The sequence below is a fragment of the Anabrus simplex genome, chromosome 1, assembly GCF_040414725.1.
Source record: "Anabrus simplex isolate iqAnaSimp1 chromosome 1, ASM4041472v1, whole genome shotgun sequence".
Classification (NCBI taxonomy): Eukaryota; Metazoa; Arthropoda; class Insecta; order Orthoptera; family Tettigoniidae; genus Anabrus; species Anabrus simplex.
Genome location: NC_090265.1, coordinates 1,157,098,488 through 1,157,123,954, shown reverse-complemented (window position 1 = coordinate 1,157,123,954; position 25,467 = coordinate 1,157,098,488). Strand labels below are relative to the sequence as shown.

At 37.3% G+C, this 25,467-nt stretch overlaps 1 protein-coding gene across 1 annotated transcript in view; it reads left to right on the top strand.

Moving 5' to 3' along the window:
* LOC136858130 (low density lipoprotein receptor adapter protein 1-A) overlaps window positions 1-24,462 on the top strand; it is a 224,858-nt gene extending 200,396 nt beyond the window's left edge. Inside the window, exons 4-8 of the mRNA XM_067137451.2 lie at window positions 153-264; window positions 5,750-5,885; window positions 5,994-6,118; window positions 7,997-8,046; window positions 18,408-24,462. Coding sequence (XP_066993552.1) covers window positions 153-264; window positions 5,750-5,885; window positions 5,994-6,118; window positions 7,997-8,046; window positions 18,408-18,552 — 568 coding nt within the window. The 3' untranslated portion in view covers window positions 18,553-24,462. The remainder of the gene's footprint in view (window positions 1-152; window positions 265-5,749; window positions 5,886-5,993; window positions 6,119-7,996; window positions 8,047-18,407) is intronic.
* The last annotated feature ends 1,005 nt before the right edge of the window (window positions 24,463-25,467 follow it).

The window sequence follows — 25,467 nt, the reverse complement described above, 5'->3', positions numbered from 1 at the left end:
ATACCAGGCTAAATCTAAAAGTATATCATGTCTTTTTATTTTATTCTATACTTATCATCATCACATGAGCTACTTATTAACAAATAAATTATTAAAATATCAAATATATATTCATTAGGAAAACATCATACTATTTTATTTATATTTTTCAGGATCTCGTACTGCTCAGCGGATGCCACGTATGACCATGTATTTGCTTTCATCGCCACCAACAGCAATGAGACCATGGAGTGCCATGCCTTCCTCTGTCCAAAAAGAAAACTGGTAAGAATTTCAAATAAGATATTACAGTATTTTAGTATATCATTACTCCAGCCCTAGTGACAAGACTTTCACACCTGCGGAATGACTGTCGTTTGTTTACATGCTCGCAGCCTTCTCAGGAAGGATGTTGTCAAGCGGTGCTCAGTGCTGCCAACCTCTGTACTTAGGAACAAATGAGTGAGCAGTGCTTCGATAGCTGGTGGTGGTGATTATTATTACACGATTGGTGAGGAGATATTCTTGTCATGCGGATGGTTAAGATAGGATCTGGACAAGACCTGTGATATAGGGACATTTCCGTGTGCTTTTATTGTGCTGGGATTAGTAATGGATCATGATTAAGATTATAGACAGGAATGAGATCACGCGCCCCTTTACGTTGGCCAATAGAAATGCAAGTAGCTACTTCAGAAATGAAAATGGCATGTAATACTCTTCATTAGGTTATAAAAGTAAATGTAGTACTTGGGGCGGGATGGTGGGTTCCTTGACATCGCAATGAACACATCTCTCCTCTGAGATGCATTCCAAGTAAGATTTCATTAATTTCCACTTACTTATAACATTAGAAATATCTTGTCACTAGGGCTGGAATTTTATCTTTAGTATATTACTTTAAATTATTAGGGTTTTTAGATTCAGGAGTTTTATTAGTATTTATCGTATGATGAATGTATGTACATATATATTTATTTTTTCAGGATAAATGTGCGTAGTCACAAGTCCGTACAATACTACAACTCTAAGTCTAGTTTTTTGATCCAATCAACTGCTTCATCCGATGTGTGTTGAATGTCCATTAGCTTTCCTTCGAAAGCTCGAATTGGGCAGTCAGCAACAATGTGGTGGATTGACTGAGAAGGGGCACCACAATCACAATTTGTAGAGTTAGTCCAACCCCATTTTCACAATAGATAACCACATCTGCCTTGTCCAGTTCTTAGCCGATTGATGATTCTCCACTGTCGCCTTGGAATCCTTGTACACGTTTAGAAGGGTTCTCAACTAGATATTTGTTGATTAGGTTCTCAACTAGATGTTTGTTGACTACTGATGACTGAACCCACTGGGCTTTCCATAAACTTTTAAGATGAAAAGAGGTTCTTTCAAGATCGGTTGTTGTACACCAGGATGGTTTCCTTTATTTCAGTCGTTGATGTTCAGTGTTTGTAATATCTTGATGGATGGGTAGTTGGGGGTTATGCTGAATGTTTTACCAAACCTTTAGGAGAGCTTCTAATCATCTTAGGGCTGGAAGTGGAATGTTTTTGAGAACAGGAAGCCATAGCTTGTTCGTGCTCCGAATGCATCCCGTGATTATGCACATTGCCTGATTGAGTTGTACATCAATCTTCTTAGTGTGAACACTATTGATCCAGGAGGGGCAGCAGTATTCTGCAATAGAATATAATAAGGCTAATGCTGTTGATCTTGGAACATGAGTATTGGCTCCCCATGATGTACCAGCAAGTTTCTGAAGTTTTAATGTTAGCAGCTACATTTGAGAGATGTTGCTTGAAAGTCAAAGTTCTATCAAGTGTTATTCTCAAGTATTTTGGTGTACTGCAGAATGGCAGTCTGATTGTTGGTTTGTAAGTAGACTATATGTTGCATAAGTGGAATGTAGACATAACTGTTTTTTTGAGGATTTAGGTGCAGGCACCATTTATTGAAGTATGCATCCAAGGCTTCCAGGTCTGTGGCTAAAGTAGTCTCAGCCTCATAAAAGTTGGATCACTGAGTCGCCAAACAGATCTCATCAGCATAAATTAATTTTTTTGAAGATTTGTCTGGGAAGTCATATATGTACAGAATGAAAAGAAGGGGAGCTAGGACTTATCCTTGAGGTAAACCATCGTTTAATTTAAACACTGTACTTCTGTCATTATCAGTGTAGATCTGGAGGTACCTATTACTAAGCATATTGCTAAGTAAGGCCGTAATTTAAGACATCGGATTACACTCAAAAATGTTAGGAAGAGTCCTTCTTGCCAGACAGTATCATAGTCAGCTGATACATCCAAATAGGCAGCCACACTTCAATTTCCTCTCATATCCATTTTCGATATACGTGGTGAGAGACAGTACTTGATCGTTACAACTTCTTCTAGGTCTAAATCCTGCTTGCTCTAAAGGAATGTAGCTATTGATTGTTTCATAAATTCAATTGTAGATCATTCGCGACGAGTTTATATGGGATGCTTAGAAGTGCTGTTGGATGTTAGTTTTCCACTTTAGTTTCAGTATGGCTATTATTTTTATTTTCTTCATCAAATGTGGGATGTTTCCAGTTCGCAGAATATGAAAAGAAGTTAGTTAAAATTTATTGTGGCTGGTCCACAATGAGCCAAAAAATCAGGATAAATTCCATCAAATCCGGCAGCTTTTCCAAATTTCATACTTATGATTGCGGCTTTGGTTTCTTCTTCTTTGAATGGAGTAGAGAATACAGAAGACTGTGGTTTTGCTCTTGCTGCTCTTTTGTTGATGTTCAACTTTAATTTGATATCCTTTTGTGTTCGCTTGTCTTTTGTGTTTATGGAATCTGATATTAGGTGATTAGCAAAATCATTCAGATTGATGGCTGTTTTTGTTCTTTTAGTTGCAGGGTTTGAAGAGTCTAATTTCCTAATTATAGACCAGGCCTTCCTGCTAGAATGGGTGTAATCTAGGGATTCTACTGTTTCATGCCAGATCCTTCTTCGACTCTCATCCGAGGATTGGAGGAGACCAGCTGCATTGTCGGAATTAGGATGTTCTTCATATTTTCTTAGTAATTCCTCACTCTCTGAACTCCAACAAGGGATATACTCCTTACGATATCCTCTAGGGATGCATTGTCTAGCTGCACCTTTTATAACTGCTACAGATCTGCTGTAGTTGTTGTATGTTGGTTTGATCCATCTTTTATTGGAGTCTGTTTGCTTTGCAAATTCAGCCCAGTTGGCTTTCTTGAAATTCCACATTGGTTTAGGATGTGATCGAACAACAGGTATAGTCATTGTTTAAGAAGCCTTTCTCGTGGACAGTCAAGATTTTCTTCTGATGACACAGAGCACAGTTCTCTGCGAAATGTAAAATATTTCACCTTATTTTCTTGACACGACATAAGCCCAAAAGCCTATACAATATCATGCCTATAATTGGACATTTGTTATATAATTCCTGACATAAGTTGTAAGGTCGTAATTTTGATGATAGTTAGATGCTATCAATTTAAAGCCCGGAATTTTCCCCCTACTCTGTAATTATAATTCATCTGCTGTGTGTGTTTCTTGAAGCACAATGACATCAACTGCATATTTCAATGCAATTCTGGAAAGATACTCACATTTCGCTTAACTAATCCCTTCGATATTCAATTGCTAAATGCGCAGCGATGGTTCAATTCTACGAACTTGAAGGTCCTGAAAAGGACCACACATCTCCCTGTTCGCTCCTTGACCGAGAGGTCGTTTCCGACAGTTCGGTCTCATCTTATCACTGTTGCTTTCTTAGCACCACCCGGCGGATACGTGTAGGGCAGAGTGGTGGTTAAACCCATGGACATAAAGCAACGTAGACCCGCGATTCAGGAGTACAAATGGAGTGTATTACTATTGACCCGTCCAAAGCATTTTATAGGCTATATCATGGAAGACTACTGACGAAAATGAGGGCTATTTGGCTAGACAAAAGAGTGACTAAATGGGTGAATAAATTTCTAGAAACTCAGAGAATTAGAGTAGGTGAAGCATTATCTGATCCTATAAATTTAACTAATGGTGTGTGGCCTCCATGAGAGGGGTGTTTTGCATGGCTGTATTATTGGACTTTAATCTTTTCTTATACATATACTGGATATAAATAAATGATATGAGTAAAGAACTGGAATCACAGAGAAATTTTTTTTTCAGATGATGTTATACTGTACAGAGTAGTAAATAAGATACAGGATTGTGACTGACTGCAAAATGATCTTTGTTGTGAGATGAGTGGCGGTGGTGGTGGTGGTGGCAGTGGTGGCGATTATTGTTTTCAGAGGAAATACAACTTTGGCAACCATCCTCTATAATGTTGTGAGATGGATAGCAGACATAGTATGATGCTAAAAGGGGTAAAAAGTCAGGTTGTAAGTTTCACTGAGAGGTAAAGTTTCTCACTTTTAATAGCTCTGTTGATGGGGTGAAAGTACCTCATGTGGATCACTGTAAGTACCTAGGTGTTAATATAAGGAAAGATCTTTATTGGGGTAATTGCATATACACAATTGTACATAAAGATTTCATTACTATTGATATGATTATGAGGGTATTTAGGGGTTATCATAAGGGTGTAAAAGTCACTGGTAAGACCCCAATTAGAGTATGGTTCCAGTGCATGGGACCCTCACCAGGATTATTTGATTTGAGAACTGTAAAAAATCCAAATGAATGCAATGAAATTTGTTCTTGGTGATTTCTGACAAGAGAGTAGAGTTACGAAACTATTGCAAACTTTGGGCTGGGAAAACTTGGGAGTAAGAAGACAAGCAACTGGACTAAGTGATATGTTCCTAGTTGTCATTGGAGAGATGGCATGGATTTACATTAGTAGATAAAAAAGCTACAGTGTAGTTTTTAAAAGTAGGAAAGTCTATACATGAAGATAGAGTTGGATTCCCTCCCCTATGGCACTGCAGCCTTGACAGGCCTTGGGCCACCAAGCGCCCACTGCTCATCCTGAGGACGATGTAACACATGGTCCGTGCGATGATTCTTCTTGGTCATTATTCTTGGTTTTCTAAACTGGGGTCATCATCTCACCGTCAGATGGCTCTTCAGATGTAATCACGTATACTGAGTGAACCTCGGACCAACCCTCAAGTCCAGGTAAAAATCCTTTACCTGGTTGAGAATCAAACCCAGGATCTCCGGGGAGGAGGTGGGGAAGGCAGGCACACTACCCCTAGACCACAGAGCTGGCTGGCAAAGTTGGATTTCAAGAGGAAAAACTGGGACAAATAGGTGTATTTATTTATAGAAGAGAAATTAGGGATTAGAATAATGTACCAAGGGAGATCTTAAAAAAATTTCCAACACAATAAAATCATTTAAGGAAAGGTTAGGTAAGCAACTGCTATGGAATCTACCACCTTGATGAGAGCCCTAATTGCAGATCAAGATTGATTGATTGATTGATTGATTGATTGATTGATTGATTCATTGATTCATTGATTGTACAGTATCACCTCACAGAGAAGTCTTCTTCATTTCTGATTGGCTTTCCTGCAGTTTATTTATTGATATTATTAAGAAAGTAGTGAAGTTCTGGTCTTTGGTCCTCTTTTACACTTAATCACAAATAACGCTGAATATATGGTTTAAAAACATCCCATATTTCCAAATTCCTGTATCCACTTCTGTGCTAGACACAAATAATTTGATAATATTTTGATTGACATAAATAACTTATTTAAAGCACCTTATATGTACCTACAGTAATTGAGAATATTTATGTCTTCTAGGCTCAAGCAGTTACGTTAACAGTCGCTCAGTCCTTCAACACAGCCTATGAATTGTGGCAAATGTCGCAAGGCAGTTCACAAATGCAGATGCATGAGAAAAGTCTGGGCCTACACAATGAAATGGAAAAATTCCCAGGTATTAGCTTAGAATATCATAGTTGAAAGTTTTCTAATTATAGAGCTAGTCACCATTTTTTCCCCCTTCACTTCCATGCTGTCTAACATAGATTTGTAAAAATTCTAGGAGGATTCCACAACATGAAGGCCAAAGAGAACAGCAGTAACAAGCAGCATCTACACGACAGCAAAAGCCTACTGATAGACCTGTCAGCAGACCCTGAGCCCTTCACAGAAAATGGAAACTCATGGGTACGTTGAGTTAGTCATCATCCTCTCTCCAAACACACTTTACGAATGGAGGGATGATCATAACTCTTTTATTCTCTGTGATCCAATATCATACTCATGCATCCAGGTGACTGTCTTATAGGTGGACAACTTTGTCAACATAACTCATTAATTCTCAAGACATACCCACATCACTGAGGGCATGATACTCTGACTTTTCCATCAAGTATTGGCTGCTTGTAAAAGATCCAGTATATTAATTTACATCATTGATCTAACATTGAGAACTCAAGTGAGATAGAATAATTCCTCATTTGTAACGTCTCACTTGATCCTACACATATGTATTGTATAAGGAAGCTCTGAAAGAAATGTTAACATTGATTATTATGTCAGAGTTCTTAATCAAGTGTTAGTCAGCTTTCAAAAATTGCTACCTCAAGCCAGTAAACTCTAGTTCTATTCTAGCTTTTATTTCAATATACACCAAGTAAGTTGGCTACTTGTAGTCTTGCAGCTGTAAGTTTGCATTCAGGAGGTAATGGTTTGGAGCTGATAAATACATTGTTTTTCTCTTAAAATAACAAACAATATTATCCAGAACCTCACTGTCAGCAGCTTCGAGGATAATTATTCATAGTTTCCTATTTTTACACCTGGCAAATGCTGGGACTGTATTATTATTATCATTATTATTATTATTATCATCATCATCATCAAAGAGACCTTATTTCATACTCTAGAGAAATTATCTCATTCGTGGCAGTTTCGTAGGCCCTGAGTCAGTTCCCCACTTTTGAGGCACTGAATTCTACACTTTTCGACTCCAAATTCTGTACAGACATCTCTCGAAAACGATTCGTTAGATGCAAATAAATTGATAGTTTTCAATTTGAGTTCCTTTGACTTTCCCAAAGTGAAATTTTACACCATTTTTTTCCATTGTCAACATCTCAAGCTTATTTGTTTACTAACTCTCCACTGACAGCTCAGAACATATTACTTATGTATGATCAAGTACAATTTGAAGGTCCACCTGTTCAATACACAAAATAATCCATTGATTATTATTTCATTATCCTTTTATTTGCAGAACATGTTTCATCCAATATTTGGACATCATCAGCCGCTACCTACTGACTAAGATTAAAATTAAAACAATAAAAACACAGGTTTTTAAGGAGTACTCCTGATGCTTAAGCTATACTGTCTAGAATACAATGATTGAAACATCTAAGTCAGTAAAACCTAAAAGTACAACTTCTTGCTTGTAACAGTTCTTATAAGAACACACTTACTTAAAAAAAACTCTTGTGAAAAGGAATCTTGATTTGATCTTGATTTGAAGAGATTATAATCTTATTAATGAACGTAGGTTTTCGTGGCTCATTGTATTAACATAAAGAAATAAATGAACTGGATTAAAGCCAATGGATGGCTGGTTGTCAAGTATTCTTAAAATGGGGCTTAAAGATGTTTGTGTCAAACAGGAGAGTTCACAAGTTTTTAATAAAACAGACTGCTTAATCGAACATCTCATTGACCCGGATCTTGCTTTTCTCTCTTCCTCTTCCCTTCATTACCCAAGTTTCTGAATCATATGTCAGTACTGGGATATAGCATGTGTAGTATATCACTCTTTTGCTGTTTTGGAGGGGGGACATCTTTACATCACACTAAGCTTCTAACATTTTTGAGGAATGTTTCTGCTTGTATCGCCCGCTCACTAATTTCCTTATAATTTCTTCCTTATCATTTCTTCCATTTTTCTGTATTTTAAGTTGCCTAGATACTGCAAGCTCTCCTCCTTGTTCAGCTGTTCTTTTCTCAAACCCCTTCCTTGTGTTTAACCTTAAATATTTTTAAGTTTATGAGATAAATATATTTGATTTGTTTCAGGTTTGTTTCGATGATGACAGGACTGATAACCTCAACAGCAATTTCTCAAGGTAAATATAATTTTATAGCATGACACTGGGACAGAACCCTTAGTCCATCCTACATGCAAGTAGTGGTGCATACATTTGTGAAATCTGCATTTTAGTTCAAGATAAAAGGAGGAAGAAAATAATAAGCAAATTATTTTTATGAAATCTAGGAGGGGGGCTTATTTAGGTTTTCACTGCACATACAAAACTTGGTACTGAAGTTCAAGGCGAACTGGGGGAAGAAATAGACAGATCATGTTATAGGCTCAGAGGTGGGGGATGCAGTTAATTGCATTTAAAAAATTTGCTCAAGCAATGCCAGATACTACTGTGCCATTGCTTCGCCCCACAAAAGTAATGGTAAAAATTAAATGCGCTTGTGAAAAACATGGTAAATATAAAATGCACTTAAGAAACAACAGCTAAATAATAAAACCAAGTACAGATAAAATTCATAGCAAATTTCTGTATCAGTACAAGTCATGCTGTGTAGTACGCTGCACAGCACAGCATCAAAATCTTCAAAAAGAACTGTTGTAAGTACGAGAATATTAGAACACACACACACAAATAGATGACTTCTCTTCAACAGTGATAAGCTGCTGGCAATTCACACCGTAACGGATTACATATTACATGTACCAGAGTAACTCAGAAGGAAAGTGAAGGAAGGCAACAAAGTGATGGCTGTACCCATCATTGTGCTTCCTCCCAGCGAATGTATTTATAAAACAGAGAATGTTAGGTATAATTATTTTAATATGTCTCGTCCTTTTTCTCTCTTTCATAATACAATATAAATTACATTTATAATATTCTTTAATCACAAGAAATTATGGGTGTCTAAGAGGGTGTGTGTTCACTCCTTCTAGGTCCATAAAAGCTGTGCTGTTTTCTTAACATGGAATGATGTATAGACAAAATGTATGTACAGATTTATTCGAGAGTGTATCAGCGATGATTGAGGAATTTTCCATCATGTGCACTAAAGCATCAAATTGTTTCAAAGTATTTTTAGAGAATGAAGGGAAAGATTGTTTTGCTTACACAGTCTCTTGGCTCAATAAAAAATAAAGGTATAATTGTGAGAAAGAATGTATAAATTACAAGCTGAATATGAAAAGAAAGGATTTCCTAAAATCAAACTATATCATTTAAGTTATCTATATAAATGATAAGAATATTTGTATAATATTCCACGTTGTTATTAAGGTCATAAGTTCATAGACTGGTTTAATGCAGCCCTCTATGCCACCCTATTCTGTGCTAACCTTTTCACTTTTACGTAACTATTCATCCTACATTTACTCTAATCTGTTTGTCATATTCATACATTCATCTACCCCTATCGTTCTTACTGCTTACATTTCAAAACCAAATCATTCTACCTCTTCTGATCAAATTTCACCTAACCGTATTCTTCTAAAGAATTTGGTTCAGTATCTCTTCATTCATGATTTGATCTATCTATCTCACCTTCACCATTTTTTGTAACACCACATTTCAAAAGCTTCTTCTTTCTTTCACTTTCTTTCTGCGCTAGTTTCACTTGTTTTCATGTTTCACTTCCATACAATGCCACGCTCCAGACAAAAGTATTTAAAAACATCTTTCTAATTCCTATATCAATGTTTGAAGTGAGCAAATTTATTTTCTCAAGAAAGGTCTTTCTTGCTTGTGCTAGCCTGCATTTTATGTTGTTTTGTGCCACTGTTAGTTATTTAACTACCCAAGTAACAGTAATCATCTACTTTCTTTAAAACTTCATTTTCTAATCTGATATTTCCTGCATCACCTGACTGTTACACTGCACTCCATTCATTTTGTTTTGGACTTATTTCTTTTCATCTCATTCCCTCCCCAAGACTGTGTCCATACCATTCATCAATTTCTCCAGATCTTCTACAGACTCGGACAAAATAACAATATCATCGGCAAATCTCCCAGATGAAATTTAATTGAGAATTAATAAAATAAAAATTAATAAAATAAAACATGGTAAAAATCCCAAGAAAACTATCTCTTCTCAAATAAACAAAATATAACCCACTCAAAATTGCTTCCTATCTTAAATGACCCTTGATCTGGCCAATACTAAAGGCTAATTATATTATTTACATATATGCAAACCGCAGCATTCACAAACCAAACCCCATGGCACAACAGCCTCGAAGGGCCATGCCCTACCAAGCGACCTCTGTTCAGCCCAAAGGTCTGCAGATTATCAGGTGTCATGTGGTCAGCAGGACCATTCTTCTCGGTCGTTATTCTTGGCTTCCTAGACCGATTCCGCCATCTCACGATCAGACAGATCCTCAATTGTAATAACATAGGCTGAGTGGACCTTGAACCAGCCCTCAGATCCAGGTAAAAATCCCTGAACTGGCTGGGAATCATGGCCTATACTACTACCTCTATACTGTGGGGTGGCACTGCAGTCACTAGCTACATAATAATTTAACGTATACTCATCCTATTCCTATGTTTTACTTCATTCGAACCTCGAGAGGTTCAAAGGGAGATTTACACCTCCATGACGACTGTGCTGATCACTGGGATATCCAAGCTCCTGGGTTCAGCTTCTGTCTGCTGATCCATGCTGCTAGGCTGCTTTGCAGTGGTAATAACTGTTGCAAAGGAACACTTCGTTAAACACAATGTTTCCTCCGGTCAGTCACACCTCTGGCACAGACAATGATATGAGAGTTCAAGTTTCCGCCACTGAATTACAGCACTGTACATAGTTTGAAAAACTCCTGCACCTCTCTGATGTAGCCTGTCTAGTTTATTGGGGCCAATCTTCTTACTCCCCTTTGTTCTTAAGCCCATGGCGTAAATTTTTCCGTAACTGTTCTTAAAAACATGTGCCCTATTCGCTACCCGGCTGTTAATACTCATACTACCATTTTCGTGGTACACGCTTCCGATTTTGTTCAGACTTCCTGTTCACATCACAGAGTTCCTAGTAATAATAATAATAATAATAATAATAATAATAATAATAATAATAAAAATCATCTGTTTGATACAGTCTATCATACAAGTAAAACTGAGACACTATAATGCAGTAGTCAGACCATCAGTCCTCTATGTAGCAGAATGCCTATCCCTAACTAAAAAGACCCCACTGAGAACCCTGGAAGTGCAAGAACGGAAAATCCTGAGAAGAATAAAAGGGCCAAGGATCCTACCAGATGGAAGGCGATGGTACAAACCCAACAATGAGCTCTACCAGCACAAGAAAACCTCATAGATGCCATCAGAAGAAAACGTCTGACTTTCTATGGACACCTGTACAGAATGGATCCTAATAGATTACCCCATAAGATCTTCAAGGTTGCTAACAAAGGCATAGCTACTGGATTTCCCTGGACCAAACAAGTGGACAAAGATCTTGCAGAGCTTAATATTAATCAAGCCACCATTACTGACAGGAATGCATACCATTTAATGGTCAAAACTAAACCTTTCCTAACATCCCTTACATCAGCTAGCCACAAAAAAGCCAGGAATTGGTCAGAGGATCGCAGGAAAGAATTCAGTGAGAAAATGAAGGAATACTGGGCCAACAGGAAGGCTCAAGAGGCTACTAAGAACACAATCCAGTATGCCAAAAGGGGCAGACGACAAAAATATAGCTAAAACACAAGCACCGTGGTCCACAGATGGCCTAAATGCAAAGAAAAAATCTGTACTGCTGCCTCAGAGAATTTTCAAAGTTCCCTCACGAGACGTCCAATTCCAGTATGGGAAGTAGTGATGGGATATTAGATTAATTTTACTGAATCGATTAATTTGATTCCGTTCATGTTACTGAATCGATACAGTGTGCCGATTCACGACTCATTAGAGTCATCGATCCTATTGCATCTATGTAGTGTGTACTGATAAAACAGCAGCAACAACATTCAGTGCTTGCTGCTGCCATCTGGTCTTCATTCTATGAACTGCTTTCCTATGTGTCATCTAGCTTTCAGATTCTTGTTCCTCCTGCAGCCACTTCTTCACATCAAGTTTTGATGTTACAAAGCCTTCCCCTGACAGTGACAACTCCATTAAATAAGTATATAGAGTTAGATGTAAAATATTTGTACACACAATCATCAGTGATCTGCATTTAGAGCTGTTGCACAGGTGGGAGATTCCCTATCAATTGTTTGCCTAGACTTTTCTTAAATGATTTCAAAGAGCTTGGAAATTTCATTATGTTCTCAGTAAGTACATCATACAAAATAAATATGTTAAAAATTGAAATGCAGGAAAAAATAGGTACCTGTGCAATACTATACATGCTTATTACAGCACAAAGTCAGCCTCCGTAGCGTAACAGTTAGTGTTATTAGCTGCCGTCGTCAGGGGCCGAGGTTCAATTCCCCGTACTGTCAGAAATTTAAGAATGGCAGGAGGGCTGGTATGTGGTCGAAATGGTACATATGCAGCTGAAAAAGAGCTGTGCCACCTCAGGATGAGGGCACAAGTTTTTTTACAGCACAAAACTTACGTAGATAATAATAATAATAATAATAATAATAATAATAATAATAATAATAATAATAATAATAAACCAAACCAAACCCCGTGAATAATAATAATAATAATAATAATAATAATAATAATAATAATAATAATAATAATAATAATAATTTATATAACTCAAATTTTATACACTACCTCATGGTTTTTCACAGTTCTCTGAAAGTCACAACTCTATTATATATACAGAAATAGATGTAAAAATACCTGTGTCCACAGTAAGTAGCTTACATATTAAATATAAATCAAATAAGTTGCTTTATGTCTGTTCCGTCCTCTTAGAAAATTTATACAGAGCGCGCTCTTGTCCGCGTCTCTATTGAGTGTCCAGAATGCATCTGGTTTCCGGCAGGAAAACGAGACAGACTCGAACAAGACAACATGTCGGCGAGAGAAGCATTCGCGGCCACATGGCCTCTAACTTAATCAATAGCCATCCAGGCATTTCAGTTTATTGTTAATGTGTAAATAATTTCTACGCAGTTTGTTAATCATGTTTAATTGTAATAAATGTTTTATTTACGTGTAATATTGATGCATGACTCGGCCCTATGGTCTTATCACGTGCTTAACCAAACTACAGTCCACTACCAGAGTAATCAACGCTGTTTAGTAATACAACATGTGTGCTACAGCATTCAATTCGTCATCCAACAACGTCGTACTGACACCGATAGGTCTTATGGCGACAATGAGATACGAAAGGGATAGAAGTGGAAAGGAAGTGGCCATGGCCTTAATTAAGGTACAGCACCAGCATTTGCCTGGTGTGAAAATGGGAAACCACGGAAAAACATCTTAACGGCTGACAATGGTAGGATTCGAACCTACCATCCCGAGAATGCAAGCTCATATCTATGCGACCCTAAATGCACGGCCAACTAACTTGGTCATCTTTAAAAATGTCTTTTTCTATCAGCAGAGGGTTTTTTAAATTGTCATATTTTGTATAGGCTACCCGAGATGTACAGTAGTCCACTGGTTTTCTCATTAGACTTTTTTTTTTTTTTTTTTTTTTTTTTTTTTTGCTAGTTGTTTTACGTTGCACCGACACAGATAGGTCTTACGGCGACGATGGGACAGGAAAGGGCTAGGAGTGGAAGGAAGTGGCCGTGGCCTTAATTAAGGTACAGCCCCAGCATTTGCCTGGTGTGAAAATGGGAAACCACGGAAAACCATTTTCAGGGCTGCCGAAAGTGGGGTCCGAACCTACTATCTCCCGAATACTGGATACTGGCCACACTTAAGCGACTGCAGCTATCGAGCTCGGTATTTAAGTTATTGCATCAGTCAGCTCACTTACTCACTGTCCACATACACCGGTGATCTCGTGATTCGATTATTGAAGTCTTGTGCAATGATGTGGTGTACAAACTGAGATAATACCAAGCGGTTCTTCCCAATATAAAACAGACAATTTTGAGTGGTCATGAGCATGACTTATAGTCATAGGGTGGGCTATATAATAATGTTATTGGCTTTACGTCCCACTAACTGCTTTTACGGTTTTCGTAGGCGCCAAAGTACCAAAATTTAGTCCCGCAGGAGTTCTTTTACATGCCAGTAAATCTACCGGCACGAGGCTGACGTATATGAGCACCTTCAAATACCACCGGACTGAGCCAGGATCGAACCTGCCAAGTTGGGGTCAGAAGGCCAGGCCTCAACCATCTGAGCCACTCAAACAGGCGGGTAGGCTAGAGAGCTGAGTTTAATTAATTGTTGAACGTCAACTAGTTATAAACATACTGATTGATTAAACTAATATGGTAAATACAATAACCTAATAGCCTATCTACTTACAAGCTAGGTACTTCGGAATTATATTTTGACCTTTTTAACACTGCAGATAAACCCATCTATTATTTAGTGGATATTAATTTCAAATGAGCTGAGCACGAGAGTCCATTATAGAGAATAATCCTTTCAGTGTGCTATGGCTCTGTATGTATCGCTGCAGCGGATGTTCGGCTCCCTGCTAGTGTCCAGTGTGCCAATAATGAACTGTGTGTGTGTTGTCTAACTGATCCATGACTTCGTACGATTCTTTCAGTGTGCTATGGCTCTGCATGTCTCGTTGCAGTGGAAGCATGGATCCCCGCCAATATACAGTGTCCCGCTAGTGAGCCGTGTGTGTATTGTGCCTCACTGATCCCTGAGTGCACCATTCAGCACTGTCTGCTGCGAGTAATCTGAATCGTGTGCCGTGAGCTCACCGTTCCTGTGAATTGATTCACTCGGACACTTGAATGAATCGATATACTGCTTCGAATCATACACTCAGTAGCCAACACTAATGGGAAGGTTATGAGTCCTCAGATTAAATCAAAATGCAGTTCTCTTGATTTACTTTGCGGCTATTGCATTTTACAGTCTCTTTCACTGCCACATAAAGACAAAATATATTCACATGACAGGTGACACAATCCACATGTCTGAACATCTGGAGTGCAAGATGGTCAATCTCCCTTATAGTGTGGGGGGGGTGCCTTGTCTAAGTAACCTTGGAGAAAGCAAAAGAGGATAGCTCTGTTCGCCCCCACCCAAATTGGTGCAACTCTTCACTGCAGGGTCTTATGACCCAGGTGATACAATCAGCATGTAGCTGGTGGTCCTCAGTGATGATTAGCACCTGCTGGAATGTAATTTGATCATCAATTAATCAAATAAACCCATTGTGTCCTTTAATCTTCAAGAGGTTCCCCACCTCGGGATGCCTGGATATGAGGTTAGCGTCTGGTTTCATAAAAATTTTCTACTCACAATTATGCGTGGTTTCACAGTAACTGGTTAATTAGTACCAAACATGGTATTAAAATGTGCTAAATGCAGGTGTTGTATTAAGGATTTTTACAGTCTTAAGAAATGTCAAAGTTTTGAAATAATATTTGAATGTACTTAGACATTGGCATCCTTGAATTGGCATTCCTGGGAGGCATGGTTAAGTAGATTTTTACGCTCCCTCTCCTCTGTGAAACCTGCGATACCCAGTTCTAACTGCTTTACAGGGAACTCCCTTCAAGTGCTCTCCCTTATCTGGTCGCTTGCCCTGGCGCCTCACCATCGCGGTTTCAAACTCCCAGGTGCTCTATCTCCTGTACCATTGTGCAGTATCATGAAATAGGTCTTGCAGTACTAATGCAATACCCATAACGGTTTCAGTATGCACTTTAAATAGAACTGAGCATTTCATAAAATGTACTTGTTTTCTCTTATCTGTGTTTTCATTTATTTGTGCTCTTCCTAGTTCCATTTTAACTGGATGATCAGGAGCTTGTTGTATAAACAAGAATACAAGACACAACATAGTATGTTTTAATAACCATATTAATGACACTAGCCTGCAAAATAATATTTTTCTTCTGTAAAAGTTTTAATAGGCGATCTTAAGTAACTTAGGTGTACTGAGTTCAAATTTGCTTTCCATTTTCCCATATCACAGAAGGATTTTTCACAGTAGTCTCATCATGTCCTTTAGTATCTTGATTTTGATCACATTTCACTGAATTTTGACACCCCTTAAAGATCTTAAAAAAAAAAAAAAAAAAAGAATATATAAATGAACATAAATAAAACTCCTGTGCTGATTTCAAATCTGCTTTCCATTTTTTTCATATTATGTAAGGATTTCACACACCAGCCACATCATTTCCTTTAATATCATGATTTTCATCACATTTCACTAAATTTTGACTCCCATTAAAGACATGCAAGAAAATTATTTAACAAGTGACCGTAAAGGACTTGCCAGCAAAACAAACTTTTTTCTGAGCTCGGAGATGTTATAGATGATTGTAAATAATTTTAACACACTGATTTCAGTATCCGAGTCCAGTTTTCTTATGGTATACAAAGCATCCAATACAACATTGAGGTTGTATTTTCTTTTCAGGTAGGGTTTTTTTTCAGATAGTAAGTCATAATATTATGTATTCCACCAAATGTTATGACTGGCAGTTTTTTTTAATGTGATAAAATGATGTTCATATTTCTGATATTTCTGTAAATTTGCATAATATAAGAATTTTAGGATATCTTTTGGATAAAACATTTCTGTATTTTTTTCACTGAATTCTACATGCTAATATTGGTGTTTTTCATGTATTTTTAAGCTTGGTAAAACATTTTGAAACATGATGAGATGAATTCAAATTTACATTTAAAATCTCAAACATCGATATATAAAAAAATATCTATTTACATAACATCTGTACATGTTATAAAGTGCATTTTCATTAACTTTGTTAATAAACAATGTTTATGAGCAATTTTCATGCATATTTTTGTAAGTTAATAAACAAAATAGCGTGTTCATTAACTTTTCGAGCATGTTGATAAACAAAAATTTCTTTAACTTTTGTGAATGAAACTTTTCATTAACATTTCGTGGGTTCATTAACATTTTGGTTCACACATGTGCAAGGATGCAATTAGAGCACGCAGATTCGTAGCGTGGAATACCATGATTTTTTATTTCTTCTAAAAATTGACTATCAAATTGCAAGCAAAAGTTCTCATATACAGTACCTGTAATTCTGTATGATATTCTTTTAGCTGTGTTGGTAGTTTCATTTCCAGCTTCGCTCCTCGCTGAATAACCTAACCTCCCATAATCGCTTGTATATGATCAAAATAATACTATCCTAACTAGGTAGATTAAATGAAGATTTTCTTTATTTCGTACCTTTATCAATTCCTTGCCAACGGCCGTAGCCGTGTTGAAACACCGGATCCTGTGAGATCTCTGAAGTTAAGCAACATTGGGCGTGGATAAGATTTGGATGGGTTGCCACGTACTGTTGGAGGAGCGGAAAGGAACTGGCCACCCTACCATACGTAAACTCCAGCTCAGGCATACCTCTGCGGAGGTTCTGACCTGCCTTCGGGCAAAATACACCCTACCAATTCCTTGATATTGTTGTATAAAGCCTCAAACACCTCAGACACAATAACTGAAATTGCCTTGTTTTGATACTCTAAGTGAAATATCACCAATTGCTAGGAATCTTTAAAGTTATAGCCTATCTATAAAAAAATAGCCTGTCATTAGTGGAGCCGACTTTCCAATAATCTCTATCAATACTTGCAATTTCAGACCCAATTACTGTCAACAAGAACTGAAAGTCATGTGAGGGCATTCTCGAGAGAATTTTGAAAGCCTCCTGCATCATGAATTAAAAGTTCTGACATAAGTGTTCTTTCCAAACTTAATTCTACTTGCCTTTCTAGTATTTTTCTTTGCCACACTTCGCATCTGCACATTTCTCTAATTGTACTCACTAAAACAATGAAAGCTGCAGCTGTAAGTATTTTCTTCTTCCTGACCCTATCAATTGTAACCTCACAAAGCTTGTTTATGTCTTGCAGTACTTGCAGTGTTGTATTAAGGATTTTTACAGTCTTAAGAAATGTCAAAGTTTTTAAATAATAGTTTCTTCTTCCTGATCCTATCAATTGTAACATTTGGTATGAACACAATGCTGAAGAAGTTTGTTAACAAGATTTTATTAACATGTGGAGAAATGTTTTCAATAACATTGTTTATTAACTTTGTTTCATTAATATTGATTATTAACTTTGGTGTGGACTAACCATTACAACAAAAGGCTTACTTAGTGTTTTCAAAATCAGCACATTGTTTTCCATATGAACCACCTATTTTCACCAAAACAGCGATATCATTGCAGGCTAGTGTGATCAATGACCAGTCTAGTGTTGTTAAAACATGTTCCAAGGCTAGACTCAAGCAAGTCCCAGTTGAATTGAGTACTGACTGGAGTACTGTATCTTTTAAGTTCCTCTTCTTTTCAAACTGTAGCCTATAAGCTGATCTTTTCTTTTTCTTTCAGATTAACAACAAATCCAGTACAGAAGCAACCACCAGACAATAATTCACCCCAGAAACATTTACATATTCTCACAAATAGCAGTAACAACAGTACTAGTGCCAACTGCTGGGGTGAGACTCACTCCATCAACCTCCTATGCTCTTAGCAAGTTGGCTTGTTAAAACAAGATGTCAGTTCCTAGTAGCCATGACAAACAGCAGATGCCCACAAAGTAAACAGGGTGACTTTCCCTCTCTCTTATCTAAGATTAGGCCTACATACTTTTTAAAGTATAATTATTAAGACAATTTTGTACCAATTTTCAGCTCACAGATTTAACTGTTAATCTTGTATGGTAATGCCAAAGGGAAAGATATTCAGTTTACATAGAGACTCTCTTGAAATGATTCAGAGGAACAACATATTTAGGTCAATATAGTACCCACCTTGGACAGACCTTGAAGCTGTTACCCAACAATGATGAAATTGAGATTTTCTTACTCTTTCATAGGTGAAAAAAAATTGTTAGCTTGAGTTTCCTCTTACATGATACTTAAAAATATCATCTGCTTGTTCTCCTTCTTGAAACTTGATCATTTTTAAAGGTTTGATTGATGGTATTTCATAACAAAAGTTTGGAAAGAAATCACATCACTCCATAAAAGTTAAATGTTACGTAGTTTGAAAAATCACAGAGTGAGAAGTATGATAGATAAAATGGATGAGGAGACTTCCTTATGGAAGTCATGGTCAGGTCATGGGAAAGAAATTTAGTTCTGGCTAGGAAACTTACCTTTTATGTTACTTATCATTTATTAACCCAGATGAAGATGTAAGATAACCAAATATTTCATTAAAATTCTTATTTGCTATCCCAGTTAGAAAGCCAAGAATAACGGCCGAGAGGATTCGTTGTGCTGACCTCATGACACCTCGTAATCTGCAGGCCTTCAGGCTGAGCAGCGGTCGCTTGGTAGGCCCAGGCCCTTCGGGACTGTAGTGCTAGGCTGGGGGTTTTTCTTGTATTTTTTTTTTACTTCCTATATTTAAGTGTAATTTTGTCAATAATGCACTTTTCTCCCTTTGTTTACTCACATTTTTGATTTTAAATAATGAAGAAAGTGCAATAGGGAGTAATGATCCTAAGGTGCTCCTACATGAATCATGGTCTGATTTCAAATTAAAACATAAGAAAGAAATTATCATAGTAGCAGTTTGAGGAAAGTAACATTCGTCACAATTACAAAACATCTTTGATAAATTAATACTGTCCCCTTTTATTGGCATTCTGTTACTTCCTCCTATCTTTAACATCTAGGAATCATTGGTTTTCTCAAGAGTTGTCCAAATCACTATGCCGCCCCAGCAACACTTGCCGTCCCTAGGTATTTGCCTAGAATGTGACAGGATAAAATCTTGCCATTACTGATTTAAAGTCCAGATGCTATATATATTGTCTGTGGACATCTGCACTGTAGATTCACTTATTTTATAAGCTTGTATATCTGTAAGATTTTTTCTTTTTTGTTTTGGCTACTGTCTTTTAAAAAGTGTGATGGAGATATGGTACAGTAGCACTTTTGTTTACTGGCCGGCAATATTGTTGTTTGTACAAAGAATGAACTTATCAGTGTGAATGTATGTTATATAGATGAATGTCTGTGAATCTTGTATGGAGACTGTAAATATGTACAATGTACATTTCATGTATTTAGATTACTTCAAAATGGGAGCAGGTACATTAGAGGTATCCAGTACCTAATGGGTCAGTGTTTTTAATTCTTATTTTTATAAACTTGTATTATTTAACAGAAAATTAATTCTGTCAAGCTTTATATCTGGTCTGAAGATGAATTCTAAGAATTCCATGACCTATTGTTAGGAAACTTGCCTTTCTATTACAGATTAATATCACTATCCCTTTCTGTTGCTCAACTTCTCATGCTCATACTTCCAAATGAATGTGCTGTTATATATAGAATGTGAAGATCCAGGGATGAGCATGAATATTTCCTAACACTAAATGCTAAAATTTCCATGGATATGTTGATTGTTCATTGCAAATCCATACCCATATACTGTAACTATACACATACTGTGATCTAGTGGCCACTGATTGATTTTCAGACTTCATTGTATTGAGGTCAAAAATAATGTGGTAACTCTATAATCATCAGCCTCAAACTAGATCATATAGGATAGACATTACAAAAATTGTTAAATTTTATGTTACAGTGATTTATAAGTAAATAAAAAAAATGGACAATGATTAAGTAGTGTAATAAACAATGTTTTTAAAATGGAATAGAAGTAGGCTGAAAATGGCAGATGTGTTAAAGTTTTTATAAAATAGACTTTTACATAACACAATCTACTTCTTGACAAGAGAAGTGTGTGATATTTAGAATAAAATTTCAGTCTGCTTCCCTCACTTGGACTCTGCCTAATTGACGAAACTTACAATGCAAACACATTTTTTTAATATTCAAAAGAAAAGAGTCAGCCCCACGGTGTAGGGGGAGCATGTCCACCTCTTAACCAGAGGCCCCGGATTCTATTCCCGGTCAGGTCAGGGATTTTTACCTCGATCTGAGAGCTGGTTTGAGGTCCATTTAGCCCACTTAATTACAATTGGGAGCCGACTGCATGACTAATTGGTTAGCAAGCTGGCCTTTGGTTCAAGGGGTCCTGGGTTCGATTCCAGGTTGGGTAGGGGATTTTAACTTTCATTAGTTAATTCTTATGGCTCAGGGGCTGGGTATTTGGATGTTTTCAGCATTAGATTTTATCTTAGATAGGCCCCATCCTCACAGACGCGCAGATCGCCTATACGGCATCAACTCAAAAGACCTGCACAAGGCCTCTCCGGAGGCCACACACCATTATTATTATTATTATTATTATTATTATTATTATTATTATTATTCAAGTGCCATATCTGGTTGCCCAGACGTCCGCGATTACTCTGGAGAAAGTTTTTCTGTCCTCTGCCAGTCGGAAGAGTCTCTCAGTTGTCTCAATACCAGTCCACTGCTTGATGTTGTGTAACCATGTTATCTCTCGTCTGCCAACTCGCCGTTTGCCCTCTATTTTACCGTGGAGAATGAGTATTATGAGGCCATATTTGTTTCCTCTTAATATGTGGCCTAGATAAGCTATTTTGCGAACTTTTATAGTTGTTATTAGTTCTTGCTTCATCCTAGCTCTCCTTAGGACTTCATCGTTTGTTATCGTATCTATCCAGGGTATTTTAAGCATTCTTCTGTGCAACCACATTTCAAAGGCGGCAAGTCGTTTGATACTTGTGGCTTTTAAGGTCCATGTTTCTGCTCCATATAACAGTACTGACCAGATGTAGCACTTCATTAATCTCTGTCTGAGCTTCAGATTCAGATGATTATTACAGAACAAAGAGCTCATCCTGCGAAATGCAGCTCTAGCGTTCTCAATTCTGTATCTGATTTCCTTATCTGGATTAATACTGTCTGTTGTTATGCTGCCGAGGTACTTGAACTGGTGGACTTGTTGTTGTTGTTGTTATTATTATTATTATTATTATTATTATTATTATTATTATTATTATTATTATTATTATTATTATTACAATTGGGGAACTATCTGATGGTGAGATAGCAGCCCTGGTCTAGAAAGCCAAAAATAACAGTTGAAAGGATTCATCAGGCTGACCACATGACACCTTGTAATCTGCAGGCCTGTGGGTGGAGCAGCTGTCGCGTCGTAAGCCATGGCCCTTCAGAAATAATATCTTATAAATGAATCATTGAAAATATACCTACCAAAATTTGCAATCTACTGTAGGCTATAGTCATACACTAAACAATATAACTCACATAGATAATTATAAAAAATTATAAGAATGGCAAATCAAATTTTTTAGGAAAACTGAAAAACTAAAAGGACATACGCCTATACCTCACTTTGTCCAGGCATAGTAAACACGTCTTCTTCTTCTTCTTCTTCTTCTTCTCTATCTGTTTACCCTCCAGTGTCGGTTTTTCCCTCGGACTCAGCGAGGGATCCCAAGCCTACCGCCTCAAGGGCAGTGTCCTGGAGCTTCAGACTCTGGGTCAGGGGATACAACTGGGGAGGATGACCAGTACCTCGCCCAGGCGGCCTCACCTGCTATGCTGAACAGGGGTCTTGTGGGGAGATGGGAAGATTTGAAAGGATAGACAAGGAAGAGGGAAGGAAGCGTCCGTACCCTTAAGTTAGGTGCCATCCCGGCATTTGCCTGGAGGAGAAGTGGGAAACCAAGGAAAACCACTTCCAGGATGGCTGAGGTGGGAATCAAACCCACCTCTACTCAGTTGACCTCCCGAGGCTGAATGGACCCCATTCCAGCCCTCGTACCACTTTTCAAATTTCTTGACAGAGCCGGGAATCGAACCTGGGCCTCCGGGGGTGGCAGCTAATCACACCAACAACTACACCACAGAGGCGGACATAGTAAACAATTAAGAACAAAAAACATGTAACTTGTACTCTCTAGCCCTACAGGAGACTGACATTGATGAGCATTTATATAATTTCTGATTTCTGTTGGCTATTGATAAAGTAACAGTAATATTATGCAAGCCATTTGAAGAAATATGGAAACTTGCCTATAGCTTGCAGTTGTTTAACTTCTCTATCTCAACTTGATGAATACACTGCAAGAAATATCTGAACAAAGTGCCTGAAGTTAAATTATTATGTTAGTTCAAGTATTAACAGAAAAAGTACAAAATAATGGTACCGTATCTTGTTAGTTATTTTTATATAGGCCTACCATACAACTTTATAAAATGCAGTGGTTTTTGTATTCATGACTGATAATACACTGGAAGTTTAATCATTAGAGGAATAATTCAGGTTCCACTATTGTAGGTTAGAACACAATTATAAGTTCAATATTACTGTATAACATCAACGGTACGGGAGGAAGAAGCGTCTAATGTGAGGTAATGCTGCCATCTATATTTTGTCTTCATTAGTTGATCTTCCACATAGAACAATAGGTGATATATGGAGATCAATGAGGTACAGAAGGAGGGCCTACTCAATTTAGAGGCAGAAATTTCTGCAACTGGCAATTATTCATCATCATCTTATTATTAAGATTCAGTTAGTTTTTCTTCCGGGTTAAACCATGTTGTTGTTTTCTGTACAGTTTGCCGACATTTCAAAGACTTTACAGTATTCTTTGTCAAGCTGCCTGAAATACCACTGCTCAATCCGAGGTAGTCTATCTCTCAGCCGAGTATTCTTTGTTATGGTGACTGAAATACCCCTACTCTATCCAAGATAATCAGTTTCCTAGTCGATTAGAGCCTGGGAGACTGATTACCTCAGATGAGTAGAGGTGTTTCAGCCGCCTTGACAAAGTATACTGTAATGTATTCAAAACATCAGCAAACTGTATGGAATGTATGGAAAACAACAACATGGTTCAACCCAGAAGAAGGACTAAGTAACTCTACATACCATGGAAGCTTTACACCTTGTTAAGAATTACTTATTGTGAATATGATGCTGGTATATGAGACTTGATGCAGTCTATTATTAAAATATGAATCTCATTATGGTAACGAGATGAATTTCTGAATCTATAAACAGCACATTCATATGATCACAAAATGTTTGTAATGAATAGCAAATGTCTTGACAGCACAGCATAAGCCTAGAATCTTTCCTGAAATGTGTGTGGAATGTGTATTTTCCACAACAACAGTTTAGTTAGCACATGCTTTAAACATGCTCATTTTCCCAATGAAGTATTTGCAAAACTCTCTCTTAACAACATTTATTCATGATTGTATATTTTTCATTTCATTCCATGTGTAAAAATGGGGAATCTGTACTTACTGTATGAGTTTTTAGTAATTTTCTTGTTATTTCAATTCCATTTGTATTTATTGTTTCCTATTAATTGTGTACGTACTTTCAAAACATATTATTAATTAATATTGTTGTGATATTGTAGTCTGTTATGAATTTGTGAATCAATGCAATTTTTATGAATCCATTCACAAAATGGTAAATGTTTCTTATTAAATGAAATATCTTATGTTGTTCAGTGTCTGTTATTTCATTTAATGAAATCCTTTCCCTGAGGGCTCTAGAGGGCAACAAGAGCCAAATGTGTAAAAGTAAAAATTCAAATCCTAAACAAACTAGGTATGTTTTAAACTTCAATTGTAGAAAAAATATATACTGTATTGACAAAAATATGGAGTTGTGACAATGGCAACAATGGAGAAATGAAGCAAGAGAGAGAAGAGACAGGAAGAAGAAACATCCCAAGTGGAAAGTGATGGAGAAATGAAGAGTTGTCTAACATCTTAAAGGTACCATTTAGTGCTGTGTCCGGCTCCTTGGCTGAATGGTCAGTATAGTGGCATGCAGTTCAGTGGGCCCCAGGTTTGATTTCCGGATAGATCGATCAATCAATCAATCAATCAATCAATCAATCAATCAATCAATCAATCAATCAATCACTACTGATCTGCATTTAGGGCAGTCGCCCAGGTGGCATATTCCCTATCTGTTGTTTTCCTAGCCTTTTCTTAAATGATTGCAAAGAAATTGGAAATTTATTGAACATCTCCCTTGGTAAGTTATTCCAATCCCTAACTCCCCTTCCTATAAATGAATATTTGCCCCAATTTGTCCTCTTTAATTCCAACTTTATCTTCATATTGTGATCTTTCCTACTTTTAAAGACACCACTCAAACTTATTCCTCTACTGATGTCCTCCCACGCCATCTCTTCACTGACAGCTCAGAACATACCACGAGACATAGCTCTCATAGTGCATTTGCACTGCTGGTGGCTTCAAATAGCCTATGCAGTGGCCTCCATGGTATGCACTAGCCTTGCGTCTTGGGTGGTGTGCTAAGTCCCAACTGACGAGCCTAACTTAGCACATGAGGGCGAAACGCAGGCAACCAAGAATGAGTTAGCTGGAAAATTTATAATGTCCAATAACGGACCATTATATTGGTATTATTACATACCACTTAGACGAGCAGTTCGTCACCTCTCTCCCAAGTCTTCCCAGCCCAAACTTTGCAACATTTT